The 20,033-nt window shown below is 37.2% G+C and overlaps 1 protein-coding gene across 3 annotated transcripts in view; it reads right to left on the bottom strand.

Moving 5' to 3' along the window:
• Positions 1 to 20,033, bottom strand: part of SEC23A (Sec23 homolog A, coat complex II component) — a 65,158-nt gene that overhangs the window by 19,424 nt on the left and 25,701 nt on the right. For all 3 annotated transcript variants that reach the window (XM_008063517.1, XM_021715233.1, XM_021715234.1), the window contains 5 exons: positions 18,300 to 18,423; positions 15,080 to 15,160; positions 14,011 to 14,100; positions 11,921 to 12,027; positions 6,521 to 6,674 (listed from right to left, as the gene is read on the bottom strand). In XM_008063517.1, coding sequence (XP_008061708.1) covers positions 6,521 to 6,674; positions 11,921 to 12,027; positions 14,011 to 14,100; positions 15,080 to 15,160; positions 18,300 to 18,423 — 556 coding nt within the window. The remainder of the gene's footprint in view (positions 1 to 6,520; positions 6,675 to 11,920; positions 12,028 to 14,010; positions 14,101 to 15,079; positions 15,161 to 18,299; positions 18,424 to 20,033) is intronic.

Raw genomic sequence — 20,033 nt, 5'->3', positions numbered from 1 at the left:
GTGTTAGTAATATGTTTCCAGGAATAAGATTTAACATTGTTGCCTATACACATTCTATTTATAAAAAGTTACTATTTTTAGGAGGCAGATACTTGATAAAGGATAAAACTGTAATACTATTTATATACTTACAAAGGACTAACTAAAATGGAAGAAGAACATCTGAATTTCAGAAATAATACATCATCTCAATTCAATTAAGTCACCTTAAAATATTTAATTTTTTTTTACTAAGTGTCTCATAGTAAATAAAGAGCTCTTGGGTAACAAAAAAACCTCACCAAGTGCCCCTAAGACTCTACTTAAAAAAAGACAAAACCAACCAACAGCAAGTTACACTATCAAAATATCACAGTGGTTACAGAAGTAAGCTGCTAGTATAAAATATGTTATATTTTATACTAGCAGCCGAAATAATACCAAAAAGAAGAGTTGATGAGAAGAAAATCAGAGAGATCAACAGGTAGTCTGGTAAACAAAGAAATACAAATGCAGAAATTAGAAGGAAATAAAATAAGGGAGACATCTACACTAGCAACAGAGAAGCAGGCCCTCTGTGAGTGTGACAAAAGGCATCTGGAGAATCAAGTGAGATAATCGACATGGAAAACTGCCTAGCACAATGACTGGCACCCAAGAAGCACTCAAATTGTCAGCTTCCTCTCCTTGTTTCTGACAAAGTCGCTGTCCGGAAAACTAAGTTTGTAGAGTATTTACGCAACGGGGTCTGGTTCCTGGCAAAGTTTATCATAGTAATCTCTTGTGAATCATGGGCAAAGACAAGCAAAAGAGTAAGCACAAGAAAGAAAAGGTTCGCTGCAATAAGTAATATAAGGACATTCTCTGCCAAGAATGTTCAATTGTAACATTTATGTATTTATTTGTGCCTTACAGAACACATAATAGGGTATAATTGGCTTGATCTCATTTTTTGGCTTCCAGGAAAAATCATTTCAGGATTATAGATACCCAAGGATAGAAAAACTATAGTTGTAGAGCTAATCCTCAGAAAAATAGACCTTGGATCTGGGAATAAGAGTATTGCTGTTTTCATGTCCCTTCCTAACACTTCTCTAATAAAATTTAAGAATTAAGACAGTCAACTTCAATGTTCAATATGATAGTCACTAGGTACATGTGGCTACTAAAATTAAGTTTAAAAAATCCAGTTCCACAGTTACACTTGTGATATTTCAATTGCTCCATAGCCACATGTAGATAGTTTCCACAATGGACCGTGCAAATTATAGAACATTTCCATTGTTGCAGAAAGTTCTCCTAGCCAGTGCTGATGTAGAATGTCAAGTACGCTTGAAAACGCCTGGCATATCACATATATTTAAAAGATTTTGTGAAAAAGCAACTATGTCAGGAACTTTTCAAAACTATCAATCACATTATGCTAAACATATACATTTTAAACTGTGTCCAAAATTCTGCTAAAATAAAGCATTGGGCAATTCTGATGTTATAATGTTATAATTAACAAGTGTTAACAGAAGGTTGATGCTTGGGTAACTGGGGATGTCCAAAAGGCTAATTCCCAGAGCAGGATATATGAGATAGGCATGCTCAAAATTTTTACTTTTTATTGTGAACTTTTCTTCGTATCATTAAATAGTCTATTCATTTTTAATGGCAAACTTGCATTCTTCTATATTGATATATACTATAACTATCTTAACCAATCCCTCACTGTTGGCATTTACATTTGTCCGTTATATCTTTAGGACAAGTTATTGAAGGAAGAATTTCTGAGTAATTTTATTTTTTGATACAGTTATCTATATACAAAGTTATACAGCTAAAGAGGTTGTACGGATTCATTCACCAAACCTACAAACTATGAAGCTATTCATTTCCCTGAATACTTCCCAACTCAAAGCATTAATCCTGTTTTTCTAAGTCTCATCAGTTTAATAGGTAACAATTGTTGTCTTGCTGTATCTTGCAACTTTGATTATAAGCAAGATTGGTAACTTTTTTTTTTTCTTGAGTCAGAATTTCACTCTGTCACCTGGCTGGAGTGCAGTGGCACACTCACGGCCACCCCAGCATTTACCTGCTGAGCTCAGGTGAACCTTCCGCCTCAGCCTTCCAGATAGCTGGAACTACAGGCCCATGCTTCCATGCCCACCTAATTTTCTGACATATTGTAGAGACAAGGTCTCACCAAGTTGCCCAGTCTGGTCTTGAACCCCTGGGCTCAGCAATCCTCTTCCCTCAGCCTCCCAAAGTGCTGGGATTACAGGCCTGAGCCACATGCCCATCTAGATTGATAACTTTTTACATTTACTAAACACTTGCATTCCTTCTTTTGTTAATTCTTTGTCCATGACTCTTGCCCATTTTTGGCCCAAGTCATACTGATTTGGAGGAGTTCTTATATAGGATAGTCTCATGTTCTGTCATACATATAACAAATGCTGGCCTTAAATTTTGCTTTTGCTATTTACCAATCAGATTTTCATTTTAATGTAATAAATATCTTTTATCATTTTTCTTTAATGGCTCCCCTGGTTTCCTGTTTTTAAAATATCCTTCCTATTCAAAGGTTAAACACATATTAACCTCTTTCTTGATCTATACTACAGAAAACAATATAAAATTTATATAATATACACATACACAAATTCCTAATATTTGGGTTACATCTTTAAAAAAACTGTTGAACACCTATAAAATGTTCTAGTGTCAATTACTACAATCACAAGAAGCACTCCTTATTTACAATTCAACCAAAACACTAATACAACTGAAATGAGACTGAAGCATAAAGGAGGCATATTCAAGATCCACTATTTGAGTTATTCAGAAGTAACAAGACAGGACAGATAAAGCAACAGTAATACGATTTTCTTGAGGAAAATAACATCACTTGCAAGAAAGCTATTTTTAAAATTCAACTTTTATGCATAAAGACAGCCACATAAACAGACCCTCAGGGTTAATGCCTAACATCTATAAGAAAATGGTAATGACAAAAGTGGTATCTGTTAAAAAAAAAAAAAAAAGGAAAATTAAAGTGTTGGTCCCACTGGCATAGCAAGAAGAAATCTGGTTGGTATAAGATATGCAGGGAAAGTCACAACCATTTTAATAAGATGGAAGATTTCCTGGGCCAAGTCTGATCAGGTGAAGTGTTTACATGTTAACAGCTAGCAACAGAGCTAAAAGGAGAATACAATTAGTAGTTGGTGGGTAAACCAATGTCAAAGATGAAAAAAAAATCAGCTATCAATTTTAAGCTATGAGAAAATGTCATTCAATAGAATGGTCAGGACTCAAAAAAGACAAGGAAACCTGATGCGGTGGCATGGGTTGTAGACCCTGTCACTTGGGAAGCAGATGCTGAAGGACTGCTTAAGTCCAGGAGTTCAAGTCTAGCCGGGGCAACATAGTGAGACCCTGTCTCAAAAAAAAAAAGATAAGGAACCCATCAATGAGATTGGATGCAAGATGGATCAGTATAGGAGATTGCTAATGGACGAAGCAAATCACAAGTCAATATCGGTATCTTCTGTGATAATATACCTTAGTATTAAAATAGCTACAGTAGCTATTTTGGAATAGTCTCATTCTTTTATGCTGATTGTTCACTGCTGAATTTTCAGCACCTACAATAACAGCAAAACAAATAGAGAAAGATTCAATACTGTTTAGGTACTAAAACTTGTATAAATTTTTTCCTAATGAAAAATCTATAACATTACACTACCAAATTTCTTTGCCTCCATTTGGCACAGAAATAGAACTGTTTTCTTTTCTTAGAGTAATTCTAATGAAAAGGAAACATCGTTTTTTGTGTACCATTTTATAGATAGTGAGTGTTATAGAGCCAAATTGGTGCTGGTACCACATTTGTTTCAGGCATCTTTAATATGACATAAGCCCTTGCTTCCCTCATTCATTATCACAACATGATGTCACAAAACTCATCTATTCTCTAGCCTCAACTGCCTTGCTATTGTAAATCTTGTAAAATGCAGAATGTATAGATTAGAAGTAAATTACATTGCGAGGTTTTTGTAATTTTGTACTTTTGAAATTGTCTCCTTTAGTTAATTACTAGGCCCTTCTGTTTATTACTGCTTTTGTTTTAGAAACATGTCAAACAGTATGATATTTTTTGAAACTTAGACGTGAGACAAAAGAGAACAAGAACGATTCCAGACCTAAGCCTACAGAGAATTCTGAAGAATCACCATCATCTGAGTCATTTCACTGCACTTGTATAACAAAAAAATCCATCTTTACAATGAAAGGTACTTATCAGTGGGGTTTACATGGGCTAATAATTCAAGTTACACTATTCAATTGCGTGTCATATGTGACAACCTATAAATGCAGCCAATACCTCCAGCAAAATGGAAAAAGCATTTTACTACAAATCACACAGCCATTTGACAAGTAAAGGTGCTGATTACATCAAACAGCTTTTAGACTCTCAACACAATAAAGCATTTGTTAAGACAAAGTCATATGCAGTGAAAAGGCTAAGGAAGCAAGTTATTTCAGAGCACAATTTATTACCCAGAAAAGGAAAAGTCACACAGTTGGTGAGAACCTAATAACGCCAACATGTGAAATTACAGTAAGTAAAAATGCTGGAATAAGATGCAGTCTAGAAATTGAAAAAATTCCATTTTAAAACAGTACAATAAGTCAAAGCACTGATGACATGTCATATGATGCTGGAGAGGTTTGTATAATACCCTGAAAAAATAGATTTGTTTCTCTATATGTTGATGAGTTAACAGGTTTCACCAATGTCACAGCAGATTTCTTAAATTATAATGAAATTCAAGAAAACTTTTCTGCTGCCCTAAACAAGCAAAAGACAAAATATATTTAGTGTTAATCTTCCTATGTGGAAACAAAAAAATCCATCTTGAAGGAACTGTGTTGGCATTTGTAGTGATGGGGTTCCATCAATGATAGACCCTATGACAAATTTAATCTCTTCTTAGAAAAGACATGCTAATGTTGTCATAACGCTGCTTTCTTCAGAGAGGCAGTGGTATAAAAAAAACTCTTGGAGAAGAAATTTTTTAAAGTTCTGGATGGTGCTACAAAAATGGCTAACTATTAAACAAGACTAGTTCATGCAAGACTATTTTAAAAACTACATGAAAACCTCAGCAAACAACACAAAAGCCACCTGATATAGAAATCCAATAGCTTAGCAGACAGAGTTCTCAACAGGGTGTTTGATCTGAAGAGTGAATCAAGAAATAGTTTCAAGGAATTAACGGGCCAGAAACTGTTGAGTAAAAATGGAGTATCAAGAACCAAGCTTATGGGGTGAGCCGAGTTGGTGCCACTGCACTCTAGCTTCAACATACAAAAAAAAGTTCAAGCACAGTGGCTCATGTCTGTAATCCCAACACTTTGGAAGACTGAGGTGAGAGGACTGCCTGAGTCCAAGGGTACGAGACTAGCCTGGGCAACTGGCAAGACCTTGTCTCTACTAATATTTAATCAAAATATTAGCCAGGAGTGGTGATGTGACTTTAGTTCAAGCTACTTAGAAGGCTGAGGCTGAAAGATCACCTGAGTTCAGAAGGTTGAGGCTGTGGTAGCCATGAGTGTGCCACTGCACTCCAGCCTGGGCAACAGAGTGAGACCCCAACTCAAAAAATAAAAAATAAAAGAACTGAGTTTAATAAAATGTTCTGGGTCATAATGTAAGTACAGTAATGGGGTTCTAACATATTAAAACCCCTAGTCAGCATTACCAAGAACTTTACTATCGTACACTTTGGTAATCTAGAACCAGATAAGACTTATTTATATTTTTTCATATTAACATTTATAATTTTTATACCTCAATTAATTTCTATTTAAAAATGCATCTCTATCCAGGTGTGGTGGCTCACACCTATAATCTCAGCACTTTCAGAGGCTGAGGCAAGAAGACTGCCTGAGCCCATGGTTTGAGACCAGCCTGGGCAACATGACGAGACTTTGTCTCTACAATAAATCAAAAAATTAGCAGGGCCTGGTGGCGCACTCTTGGAGTTACAGCTACTTGAAAGGCTGACGTGGAAGGATCGCCTGAGCCCAGCAGGTCAAGGCTGTGGAGGTCATGAGCGTGCCACTGCACTCCAGCCTGGGCGACAGAGTGAAACTCCAACTCCAAAAAAAAAAAAAAAAGAATTTCTAATAGTACCAGTAAAATAAAAGTAGAAAACTAAAACTATAGCAATGAAGAAATAAAAATGCAAAAAAAAGCAATAAAAATAGTTACAGTAATTTAGAATTAATCTCACACCAGTCAATAAAAATTAAAAAATAATAGGCCACATAACTGTCACTCATTTTAAGGAAAAAAGGCAATCTAGTTCATTGGAAGAGATTCTACTATTCATTACTGTACTACTGTCTTAGTAATTTAAAAAGAAGTCTCTCACAGAGTATGTCAGGTACACACTTAAGTTATTTGAAGAAGATTATCTGCAGCAAACATCTATTACAAATGAAAACATACAGATTCAGAAGAGAAGTGTTTACTTCTTACCAGTCGAATGAGCTGTCTGTCCAGCCACCTAAGCACATCTGGCCCTTCCTCTGTTTCTGCTCTATATATTGCCAGCCGGGCCATAAGAATAGCAGCTGCCTCCTGGTCAAAAGATGCAGCAATGTTCTGGATTTGAGTTTGAGCATCTGCCCAGCTAAAGAAAATAAGAAGGCACAGAAATGCTGCTGAATTATTATATTCACAATATCATAGTTGACTACCACATAAATTTAAAAGATACAGAAAGCTGCTTCAATATTCAAAATTCCATATTACCTAGACAAATTATTATTTTTTAATCAGTAATAGCAGTTTTAGAATAGCATTATTTTTAGAAAAATATAACCAAACCTAAAAAATCTTCTAAAATAGAGGTAAAGGTAGATGTCCAACCACATTCCTTAAAACAGTAAGATTTTACAAACTGAGCTAGGTAGCCCAGTTACTGAATAGGCTGAGGCAGGAGGATCTTCTCAGCCCAGAAGTTCAAGTACAGACTGGGCAACATAGCAAGACCCCTATCTCTAAAGTCATCAAATGAAAAAGTTGTTTCAAATGAGGGATTTTTACAAGTAAAAACATGTGTGTGCATACACACAGATATAAAAATCTCTATATCAGACTTTAACTTTGTAAAAGCAGAAATATGAAAATACAAAAATAAAAATTTTTTTCAGCCTAAGTATTCTTATATAAATAAGAATAAATAAGAATATGCTGTAAAATGAATAAAGTGTCAGGATTTTTTCTCACTGTTTTTAACTCAATCATTAGTGATAGAAATCACATAATTAAAATTACTTTGTATTCTTTTCTCTCCATGTTAATACACTAAAACCAACTAAAAGTTAGCAAGTAAATATTTCAGTCTGAGGGATTAATTTAAAATTATACATAAAATAGCAGTAATTAATTAAATTCACAAGTTCGATAAATCCAATCCAGTCAAACTGATCCTGAGGTAGCAATAGCTTCTGTTTGTTTACTATTTCACAGACAGTGACTGGCAAGACTTGCAATATTTATGCACTTTCTGAAAATAAATGCTGAACCACTATTACATGTAAGAGCCCAAGGGAATTCGAGCAGTAACATGTTTAAAATTCTTCTCCTTTCTTCCTCTATTTTTAATTTTCTTTTAATAGACAAATAATTTTATATTTTCCAGATGGTTGACAAGTGTGAATTATCTCAGTCTAGTGAACAGTAAGAGGCAGAAAAGAATGAGCATGTGTAAAAGAGAACACTGGCAATTTTGAAAGTTATTATTTGATGCAACTTAAATACTGAATGATTATACTAATATTTTAGTTTAATTTTTAAAATCAAAGAATTAAAACAAAATTGTTTAAATCATTACTTTCTCAACTTTGATGATCATAATATTAAGTTGCTTTAAACTGAACTGTAAAGATGACTTTTTTCTTCTAAAAAGATAAAAGTGCAATAGTGGAAATACATTAGCAAGTAAACACAAGCAAATTTACTAATTACAACTTGTTTAGCTGTAGATTAAAATACATATTTTTGAAGCCAAGTTTAAAGGACTTCCTAACATTGTAAAATCTACCTTCTACATTTCCAATACCCCTTCAATATGAATTCTTACAGGTAGTTTCAAATGAAACTTTCTAGATCAAAGTTATTTTCTATATGAAAAATAGGGTAAGCCGGGCTCAGCGGCTCAGCCTGTAATCCCTGCCTTTGGGGGGCTGAGGTGAGTGGATTGCCTGAGCTCGCGGGTTTGAGACCCGCCTAGGCAACTTGGTGAAACCTCATCTCTACAATAAATCAAAATAAGCCGGGCGTGGTAGTGCGCGCCTGTAGTTCCAGCTGCTTGGAAGGCTGAGGTGGAAGGATCGCCGGAGCCCAGCAGGTCGAGGCTGCGGTGGCCGGGAGCGGCCACTGCACTCCAGTCTGGGTGACAGAGAGAGACTCCAACTCAAAAAAAAGAAAAAGAAAAAGAAAAATAGGGTAACAGTGTCTTCTCAGGAGTCTGAGTCCTTTATTTTCACATGGCTTAATCACTAGGCCTAGGCCTCTAAAATCATATTCCTAGAAAATAAAAAAAAACAAGGTGTCCTTGGTTTTGAAATGGTCAGGATAAGCTAACTTGAAAGATGGGTGCACTGGCAAGGCACAGCACTACAAATGGCCCCATTAAACTTAGCATCTCTACACAAAGAGTCTCATAAGTTCTATGCAAGCAAATTATACAAACCCATGAGAGTTCTCACAAGAAATCTTCCTTATTTTTAAAAACTTTTCATTTTAAAAATATTTCAAACATAAATGCTATAAGAAGTAGTAGAATAAACTCTATATACCCATCACCTAGATCCATCAATTGTTAGCATTTCAACAATTTGTTCTATCAATCTCTCTCGCCCTCTATACACACATTTTTTCTTTTGCTGAACATTTCAGGAAAATCAGTTGGCAATATTATGACTCTCAGCCCTAAATACTTTAGTATACATCTCCGAAGAACACAACATTCTCTTATATAGCCCCAATTATTAAGTATATGAAATCTAACATTGATATATTATTATTACATATAATAGGCTATATTCAATCTATCCCAATTGTCTCATAATGTCTTCTATAAGAAAATTTTTCCCTTGACAAAGGATTTTATCCAGTATCACACACTGGCCACACACTGGCAATATTTCTAAGTCAGTTACTCAGAACTTTCTTGGCCTTCCAAGATGTTTCTGAAGAGTATAAGCCAGTGGCTTTGTAAAATGTCCCTCGTTTGGTATATCTAATTGTTTCCTTAAGCACATGTTTTGAATGTCCAATTTAAATTGCAAGTGTGTGTGTGTTTCTGTGTGTGTACAAAGAGCACATGACCAAATACACATCTTATTCAGAGAATCTATCATATAGACAGGAATAAGAAAAGGCACTTGTTGTGACTAATAATTCTATCTTGGAGACTCTGCCTGTATCAACAAATAAGGAGATGACTATGTTACACAAAATACTATCCTATAATCTTCACTGTTAGAGAGGTGGCAAGCTGGCCTCTGGCTGGAGAGCGGGCCGGCCCCGGGGAGGCCAAGTCCATCTGCTGGATTGTGAGAGGTTCTCCTTACCATTGGAAGAATATTTTACTTAATGTTTAGGTGCTTCTACATTCATCTCAAAAACAAAATTCTGAACTCAGGACTTGGCAAGTGTTTCTATGTTGTCTCCTAGAGCAGGTAGTCCAGCTTATTTTATCCAGTCACTCTTCCTGTTTTTGAAATGCAGATTTCTCTTCACCACACATTACCTCCTTCATTTGGAATGCTAAAGGCCACTTTTTGTTCCACCTCTCCAATTCAACACAAAGAAGAAGCCCCTGGGATTGTGGTTATCCTGCCAACTTCTCCAAGAAAACAGCAGCTGACATGGGTTTTCTGCTGCTATTTGCTCAATTATAAAGACATTTTGCAAACTGAAAGCTGATGTTTCATTTGAAACAGGTGCTTAGGTGGTAGTATTTGTGAATTCTTTACTTTTTGTTCCAAACAAGAAGACTAAATAAACAGCAAGTCTAAATGACTTTGGGTTTTGTTTTTTTTTTAATATCTTCCAGTCTCAGTCACTTCATGATAAGCACAGTTGAGACTGCAGCAGTAAATTCCAAGTATATATTTCTAATTTGAAATGAAAGATGCTAAAAAGTTAATTTATTTATTTATCTAAATTCTGGCTCATTCTGTGACATAGATTTACTAAATAAGAACAAGGTCCAGCCGGGCTCGGTGGCTCAGCCTGTAATCCTGTGCCTTTGGGAGGCTGAGGTGAGTGGACTGCCTGAGCCCGCGGGTTCAAGACCCACCTGAGCAGGCGAGACCTCATCTCTACAATAAATCAAAAAATTAGCCGGGCGTGGTAGTGCACGCCTGTAATTCCGGCTACTCGGAAGGCTGAGGTGGAAGGATTGCCGGAGCCCAGCAGGTTGAGGCTGCGGTGGCCAGGAGTGGCCACTGCACTCTGGGCAACAGAGTGAGACTCCAACTCAAAAAAAAAAAAAAAAAGGACAAGGTCCAATTTTGTAATTAAACCTTTGATATGTTAAGCTAAAAAAAAAAAATAGGCACTTTTGTTTTAAATGGCTTTTTAGAATTTCATATTTCTAGTAATTTATTTTTATTGTATTTAATAAAAGTATCTGTCCCCAAAGCATTAAGAAAAAAAACACTATTGGTCCTTTACCATAGATAGTTTGAGAACTGGTCTATGCCACACCAACACAAAGCAGACCAATTACATTCACATCTTTGCATTCACACTCTCCTACAACAGTACCTGATCCCCAAAGCAAAAGCTTAATAAAGACTTAATAGAGAAATTAAGTGACAAGTAATACCTGAAAGCAAATAGCTAAGAATTTTATCATTAATTGAAAAGTACACACCTCAATAACAAGGGTACTTGCATAATGAACATTTGAATACTTAACCCTGAATTGTACTCCACATCTTTAAAATTAAAAATTAAAAAAAAAGACAAGTAGTACTATTATTGTGCTATAGCATTATATATGCAAATATAATGGATTATATAAATTATTATTGTCTATTACAGGAAAACGTTTGCTTTTTCTCTTCCTCTCATGGGAATAAGGTAAATAAAAAGTTTTTTGATGGTTGTGTATTAGAAGAACTTTTTTTTAAACTGCTCATACAGTTCTTAACAATGAATAATTTAGCACGGGGGTCCCAATCCCTGGGCCACAGACCGTTGCTGGTCGGTGGCCTGTTAGGAACCATGCCACACAGCAGGAGGTGAGCGATGGGCGAACAAGAGGAGCTTCATCTGTATTTACAGCTGCTCCTCATCAATGGCATTACCATAACTCCACCTCCTGTCAGATCAGCACTGAAAAGTCTGCTTCCATCTCCAACATCTTGTCTTTATGAAGCAGTTTTCTGCAGTGACAGCAACCAAAACAAGACTGCGGCGTAGACTAGACAAATGCAACACACTTTGGATTTCACTGTCTCCCATCACCCCCAGAAGGGACCATCTAGCTGCAGGAAAAAAGCTCTGTGCTCCCACTAACTCTGCATTATGGTGAACTGAATAATTATTTCATTGAATATTACAATAAAAATAGTAATAATAGAAATAAAGCACATGATAAATGTAATGCGCTTGAAATATCCCAAAACCGTCACACCCTGCTCCCCAAAAATCCATAGAAAAATACCTTCCACAACACCAGTCCCTGATGCCAAAAAGGGGACTGCTGACCTAGCAAATAAGCTGAGTTAAAGAGAAATAAAATGCTATTAGTCATTGCTAGTCATGAATGTCACCCAAAATAGGAACCCAACCTACTGGAAATACAACCCTGACAGTCTTGATATGAAAATTAAAACACTAACAAATACAACTTACTTCCTAGCAATGGTGGTCACTCGTATTCGCCTCTGCCCACTTGAATGCTGATACTGAGTCACAAACTGGATTGCACCACGCCCTCCTTGAGGAATTGGAGCATTATGCTGTAGAAAAATAATAGAGTAAGAACTTTAAAAAAGTACTATGTTTTGTCATGTAATCATAGACTACATATCCTAGTACTAATAAAGTTCATTCTTAAATTGATTAGAAGGACACTTGTTTATAGTAAAGATTTGCCATATGGAAGAGGAGAAACAGATTGGGGGAGGCGAAAAATAATGAAAGATGAAAGGTGTGAGTCCTGCCAGGGAATCCACTTTCAAGTAATACTAAGTCAGAGGGACATGAAAGAACGAAGCAAAGGGAGGGTGTTAATAAACTAACAGCTGGGTATGGTGGCTCACACCTGTAATCTCGGCACTTTGGGAGGTGGAAACAAGAGGACTGCCTGAACTCAGGGGTTCAAGACCAGTCTGATCAACATGGCAAGACCCTGTCTCTACAATAAATTTTAAAAAAAGAATCAGCTGGGCATGGTGGTGCATGTCTGTGGTTCCAGCTATTTGGAAGGCTGAGGCGGAAGGATCACCTGAGCCCAACAGGTCGAGGCTGTGGTGGCCATGAGCCTGCCACTGCACTCCAGCCTGGGTGACAGAGTGAGACTCTGACTCTAAATAAATAAATAAATAAATAAGTGAACGAACAAATGGACAAGGAGAGGCCTAAATAGGCGACTGAAGCCAAATTACACAGGTTGAGTTTCCCTTATTAAAAATGCTTGGGACTAGAAGTATTTCAGATTTTGGAATATTTGCATTATACCAATTGAACATTTCAAATCCAAAACCTAAAATGATCCAAAGGGCATTTCCTTTAAGTGTCATGTCAGTACTCAAAAAGTCTCAGATTCTGGAGCATTACAGATTTTTGGATTTGGGATGTTCAACATGTAATTAGATAAAAAGAAATTAAGCTGAGTCCTCCTTCCCTAGATAAAGAAGATGAAAACAGAACTTTTAGGAAGATAATCGTAATATGAACAGATAACCAATGAAAGACTGCTAATGAGAAGAGTAATATAATATCTAATCATCATCAAAAAGAGATAACAGTAGTCAATAGGGAAATTCTATTCATACTCTTTGACAGCTGATATTCTTGCTTTGCTTTTTGTGTTGTTTTGTTTTGTTTTTGTCAATAATAATCACTATCTTTCTTACAAATTTTTTTTTTGAGTTGGAGTCTCACTGTGTCACCCAGACTGGAGTGCAGTGGCCGCTCCCGGCCACCGCAGCCTCGACCTGCTAGGCTCCGGCGATTCTTCCACTTCAACCTTCCAAGTAGCTGGAACTACAGGCGCGAACTACCACACCCAGCTAATTTTTTGATTTTATTGTAGAGATGAGGTCTCACCAGGTTGCCCAGGCAGGTTTCGAACCTGCGGGCTCAGGCAATCCACTCACCTCAGTCTCCCAAAGTGCTGGGATTACTGGCTGAGCCACTGAGCCCGGCTTTTCTTACAAATTCTAATTGCTAAAAAAAATTATTGTACCTGTCTTAGGAAGGCTATTAATACTTTGTGGTTTATTTATGCCTTATAACTATTAGCAAGTCAGTGATATATATATCACTCTTTAGTGTAATTACCTCCTGTAGCAGAAAGAAAATCTTTACGAATATGACTACCTTCCAATCTTTTTCTATGGATTTTTATATATGACTTTTTTATAGGAGGACTTATAAATCATTATGTAACAACTAGGAAGAGCGAGATACCTAACTGGAAAAATGTGTAGCTACATGGAGATTTTAAATCATTTAATATTAAAAAAAAAATAGACTGAAAGTTGGGCTACACAAGGTGTGGCGTTTATAGGTTTCCCTGCATTTCTATTATAGTATGCCTTCTCTCACCATAGAGTTTAGCCTTGAAAAATAGAAAATGACAAATAAAAACACCAGAACAGAATGATAAACTTTGGTTCATGTTTACTATAGGAAAAAAAAAGTATGAAGTACTAGTGGCCTAAAATAAGCACTTGTTCAAATATACTTTTTTGATATTCAAATATAGAAAGTCATACCTGATTGACAACTTCAAAATATATGGCTAAGGTTGTAGTAGGACTAAGTCCACATATCTTCCACTGACAAGTGCCGCCTGTTCCTATCTCCTGTAAAAATAAAATATAGCATGCTTGAAAGCTAGAGATACAATTTATTAGTATGATATATATTAAGGTGAGTAGGGAAAAAGAAATCCTCCAGTAAAAAAAAAAAATTTTAAACTAATTCCTTCCATGAATGTTAAAAGCTTAAGATTGTTTAAGATCATACTGTAAGTATATCATAAGATAAAATTAAGTAATTTTTACATAATAAAAACTGTAAAATAATTCAAACTCTTGCTAAGTAAATTACAAAAGTATTGATACAAGTTCTTCATATTGTTATCTTTAAAAGCATGTGCCATTTAATGAAGTAATTACAACTAACATTATCCTTCCATCCCACTATTTGATTAGTGTAAAGAGATATTGATTTAACACATAACATATGCACATATGAATGGAGGGTCTATAGATGAGAATTGTAAGCAGTCTGATTTCAGAGAAAACTTCTTAGATACAGACAGATCTTTAACATGCCAATCACTAATATATATTTTTAATTTTGTCATTTTTAAAGCTGATTACCTACTTTGTATTATTTGTGCAATCATCCTCTCAACAGCAACATGATTCAACCATTTTAGAGTGCATCATAGCTCCATCAGATTGGATAAAAAGAAACGGAAACTTAAATCTGGCTAATTGGGTTATTCTGTTGGAAATTCTAGTTATAAAAATCAATTCAGAATTAATTTTTAACTTTCAGAAGTCTTCAAACTTCCAAATCATGAGAATTTTGTTTTAGGCACACTGAAGCAAAGAATAACTTATGGATAAAAAATAGGAGACTGTTGATAGTACAAAAGTTGTAATTTAAGAGTAGATGATGGGAAAAGAATATGCAGAAAAAGCAACCACAAAAAGAGATAAAGCAATGAAAGCTGAATCACACAATCACTTTGAAAGAAATGCTGTAGGCTTTCTTTGTTCGTGCTGCCCTGAGAACTAACTGTATTTTCTTTTTAGAATAAAGGTGACTCACATTTTCAGACACACAAGGTCCTTTAGAATTGAGAGACACACAGGGTCCAATAGCTCCTGAAATCTTTATTTCCCTTGAGGTCTGCAAAATAAGAATATAGTATGTTTGATTTCCTCAAAGATAAATTCAAATGTTCAACTTTAAGTACCTAAGAATATAAGATAGTCATTCATATTTAAAACTCAAAAACCAACAAAAATATACTAACATTAAAAATAATTAATCTGCTGGGCACACTGGCTCACACCCGTAATCCTAGCACTTTGGAAGACCCAAGTGAGAGGACCACTTGAGCACAGGAGTTAGAGACCAGCCTAGGCAACATAGTGAGACCTTAGTCTCTATAAAAAATCAAAAAGGTCGGGCATGGTGGCTCACGCCTGCAATCTCAGCACTTTTGGAGGCTAAGGTAGGAGAATCACTTAAGCCCAGGAGTTTGAGATCTCATCTCTACAAAAAATACAAAAATTAACCAGGTGTGGTGACACACTCTTGTAGTTCCAGCTACTCAAGAGGCTAAGGCAAAAGAACAGCTTAAGTCCAGGAGATTGAGGCTGCAGTGAGCCAGGACTGTGCCTCTGTACTCCAGCCTGGGCAACAGAGATCCTGTCTCAAAAAAAAAAAAGAAAATCAAAACATTAGCTGGGCGTGGTGACATTCACCTGTAGTCCCAGCTACTCAAGAGGCTTGGGCAGAAGGATTTCCTGAGCCCAGGAGGTTGAGGCTGTGGTGAGCTGTGACCATGCCACGGCACTTAACCCTGGGCAACAGAAGGAGATTCCACCTTAAAAAAACAATAATAATGAATCAATAATCCCTTCTATGCTCATTGCCAAATTCAAAATCTAGCAGTAACCTAATTTTACCCTCTAGTTTCATCAGCACATAGATCTCCATTTGTGAACCTCATATTGAATTCAAACTCACGCCTACCCAGAATTTACATGTTCTAATCCAAAACCTTACACATTCTATTTTTCCTTCCACAGCAAATTTGTCACCAAGATTGGTCACTCCCCAGTCACCAAAATTTGAACTATCACAATATCGTCTATCTAAAAAAGAATTTAAAATTATCTCAGCTTTCCTACTTGAGATTCTTTCTCCTGATATCTCCTGAATACCACTGTCAGATGACTCTTATCCCAAGCACCGTTCTTCATTAATCTGCTAACACTTCTGCCTACACAGGTGTCTCCCAACTACAACCAACCCATATATTAAACCTATCTCCCTTACATGTCAATACAAACCATCCACTCTCACTGGGCATTTTTCTCAAACACACCATGCTGGTTCTCATCTCTTTATCTCTCCTCCCACTGGGCTCCTGAGTAAAATGCATTCTCCTCTGGCATTTTCAAAAACTGCTGTAAATCACACTTCCCCCCCCATGATAAAATGTGTCCTAAATATATTCATTTTTCTTCCCTAAACGTTTATGGCACTTTCATAATGTACAGTTATTTCATTCTACCTTATGTGCTAGTCTTGCCTTTCTAGCAAGACTAAGCTTTTCTGTACCTTAGATATCCCTTGACATCTTTACACCTTCCCAGCATAATGCTAGGCATTAATTAGTAAGAAATATGTAATGAAAATTCTAACACAATGTGCTTAAAATATACTTGGTAACTAATACTCAGTCTTTGGGTTTTTAAATCCAAATTTGGAATAAATGATAGAACTATGTAATAACAAATGAACTAATCATAAAACTGATTATCCAAAGGTCAAAGAACAGTTTCCTCTTAAGTTAGATTATAAAACCTAACACTGACATAATTTTAGCACTACAGAAGATAAAACAGACTGGGCACAGTGGCTCATGCATATAATCCCAGCACTTTGGGAGGTCAAGGTGAGAGAATCACGTGCACCCAAGAGTTCCAGACCAGCTAAGGCAACATAGTGAGACCTCGTCTCTACTAAAAAAAAATAAATAAATTAGCCAGGCATGGTGGTGCTCACCTATAGTCCCAGGTACTAGGGGAGACTGAGGCTGAAGGAACACCTGAGCCCAACAGGTTAGACTGTGGTGAGCTGTGATGGTGCCACTACACTCTAGTCTGGGTGACAGAGTGAGACCCTGACTCAAAAAAAAGATAAAACATCCTTTAAAAAGCTACACTCTGCCAGGTACGGTGGCACATGCCTGTAATCCCAACACTTTGAGAGGCCAAGGCGAGAGAATCGCCTGAGCCCAGGGGTACGAAATCAGCCTAGGCAACTTGGTGAGACCTTGTCTCTACAATAAATCAAAAAAATAAGCCAGGCATGGTAGCGCGCGCCTGTAGTTCTAGCTACTTGGAAGGCTGAGGTGGAAGGATCACCCGGCCCAGCAGGTCAAGGCTGTGGTGGCTGTGAGTATGCCACTGCACTCCAGCTTGGACAACAGAGTGAGACTCTGACTCAAAAAGAAAAAAAAAATCCATTAAAAAGCTACACCCTATATAAAGAAATCATAGAGAGTTAAAGTAAATTTTTACCTATATCAATATTCTACTTTTCTAACAATTGTCTACAAATATTCAAGTAAAGTCTCATATATTTAATGATGACATTTTTCTGGTGAAAAAAACCTCTAACTTGGGTTTCAATATAAAATAACCACTATTGGCTGGGCTCGGTGACTCAGCCTATAATCCTAGCACTTTGGGAGGCTGAGGTGAGTAGATTGCCTGAGTCCATGAGTTCGAAACCAGCCCGGGCAACTTGGCAAGACCTTGTCTCTACAATAAATCAAAAATTAGCCGGATGTGGTAGTGCGTGCCTGTGGTTTCAGCTACTTGGAAGGCTGAAGCAGAAGGATCACCAGAGCCCAGCAGGTCAACGCTGGGGTGACTGTGAGCATGCCACTGCACTCCAGCTTGGGTTACATAGTGAGACTCCAGCTCAAAAAAAATTAAAATAAAAAATAAAATAACCACTATTTTTAAAGCATATACTGAATTTTATTAACGGTATTTTAAAAGTCTACTTAACTGGGCGTGGCAGCACGCATCAGTAGTTCCAGCTACTTGGAAGGCTGAGGTGGAAGGATCACCTGAGCCCAGCAGCTCAGTGGTGGGGAGCGTGGCACTGCACCACTGCACTTCGGCCTGGGCAACAGAGTGAGACTCCAACTCAATCATTCAATCAATCAATCAATCAAAAATAATAAAAAAGTCTACAAGTTTCTCTCTTGATAACACCACACATGTCAAGTTTTGGTTCTTACCTTTATTTCTAATGTACCACCAAAGCCCATTTTAAATTGTCCGTGCATATCTTTGGTAAAGACTCTTTGAAAAGTTTGCTTGAATAAGGAAGTGTTGAAAGAATCACCCATTACCATGTATCCTCTGCACAGAAAGAACAAAAAAAAACACAACATATGTAACACAGTTACTGGGCCCACACATTAAAACCAGAAAATTACCTCCCCAAAACTCCCAATAAATTTGAAAGATATTTCCAAAAATATGCTCTATGACCAAACAATTTGTTTTTTTGTTTTTGTTTTTGTTTTGAGTTGGAGTCTCACTCTGTAGCCCAGACTGGAATGCAGTGGCCGCTCCCAGCCACCACAGCCTCGACCTGCTGGGCCCAGCGATCCTTCCCCCTCAGCCTTCCGAGTACTACAGGCGCACGCTACCACGCCCAGCTTATTTTTGATATACTGTAGTGACGAGGTCTCGCCAAGTTGCACTGGAGGGTCTTGAACCCACGGGCTCAGGCAATCCACCCACCTCGGCCTCCCAAAGTGCTGGGATTACAGGCCGAGCCACCGAGCCCAGCCGACCAAACAATTTGTAAAACTTAAATATATATGAAAAAATCCTCACCCCACAAATAGCCTGAGGGTACATGAGCACCCCAATACTTGCATTTGTCACTAATAATTTTTTAAAATTCTTCTTTTAAAAAAGGTAATATTTCTACATATTACAAAATACAAAAGGCACAAAAGCCGATTTAGTAACAAATGTCTCTCTCCAACCCTGTCCCTAGTGCTCTATACTGGTGAAGATATCAGAACACAGTCTAAGAAACAAACAGGATGTGTTCTCATTCTTAGAAACAGATACATGTGTGTCTATATGTGCATGTATTGTCTGAGTATGTCACATGAAAGTTACACGTTATACCCAATGAATGAGGACAGGCACTAAGGAAGCATTTTCACTCTATGCACTTATGTTTATTTAAATTTTTTTCCATAAGTGTGTACCTATTTATTGAATTTTTTTTAAAGTTTTGGGCTGGTCACAGTGGCTCATGCTGTAATCCCAGCACTTTGGGAAGCTGAGGTGGGAGGATCACTTGAGATTAGGAATTCAAAACCAGCCTGGGCAACACAGCAAGATCCCATCTCTACAAAAAATACAAAACTTAGCCAGGCCTATTTGCACATGCCTGCAGTCCTAGCTTCTTGGGAAGTTGAGGCAAGAGGATCACTAGAGCCCATCTTGGGAAGTTGAGGCAAGAGGATCACTAGAGCCCAGGAGTTAAAGGTTATAGTGAGCGATGAATGCACCACTGCACTCCAGCCTAGATAACAGAGCTAGAGTCTGTCTCTAAAAAAAAAATACAGAGTACAAAATAAAGTAAAATATTTGAAGTATTTTAAAATAACAATAAAATACACTCAAAAATTAAAATAAGACAAAGATTAAACTGATGTGATATAACTATTTAATAGTAATTTTAGCCGGACTCAGTGGCTCAGCCTGTAATCCCACGCTTTGGGAGGCTAAGGTGAGTGGATTGCCTGAGCCCGCGGGTTCGAGACCTGCCTGGGTAACTTGGTCAGATCTCATCTCCACAATAAATTAAAAAAAAAACAAACTAGCTGGGCGTGGTAGTGTGCGCATGCAGTTCCAGCCACTTGGAAGGCTGAGCGGAAGGATCGCTGGAGCCTAGCAGGTCGAGGCTGCGGTGGCCGGTAGCGGCCACTGCACTCCAGTCTGGG

The sequence above is a fragment of the Carlito syrichta genome, unplaced genomic scaffold (genome assembly GCF_000164805.1).
Source record: "Carlito syrichta isolate Samal-C Ts95f unplaced genomic scaffold, Tarsius_syrichta-2.0.1 Scaffold306891, whole genome shotgun sequence".
Classification (NCBI taxonomy): Eukaryota; Metazoa; Chordata; class Mammalia; order Primates; family Tarsiidae; genus Carlito; species Carlito syrichta.
This window is presented reverse-complemented; position numbering and strand designations above follow the sequence as displayed.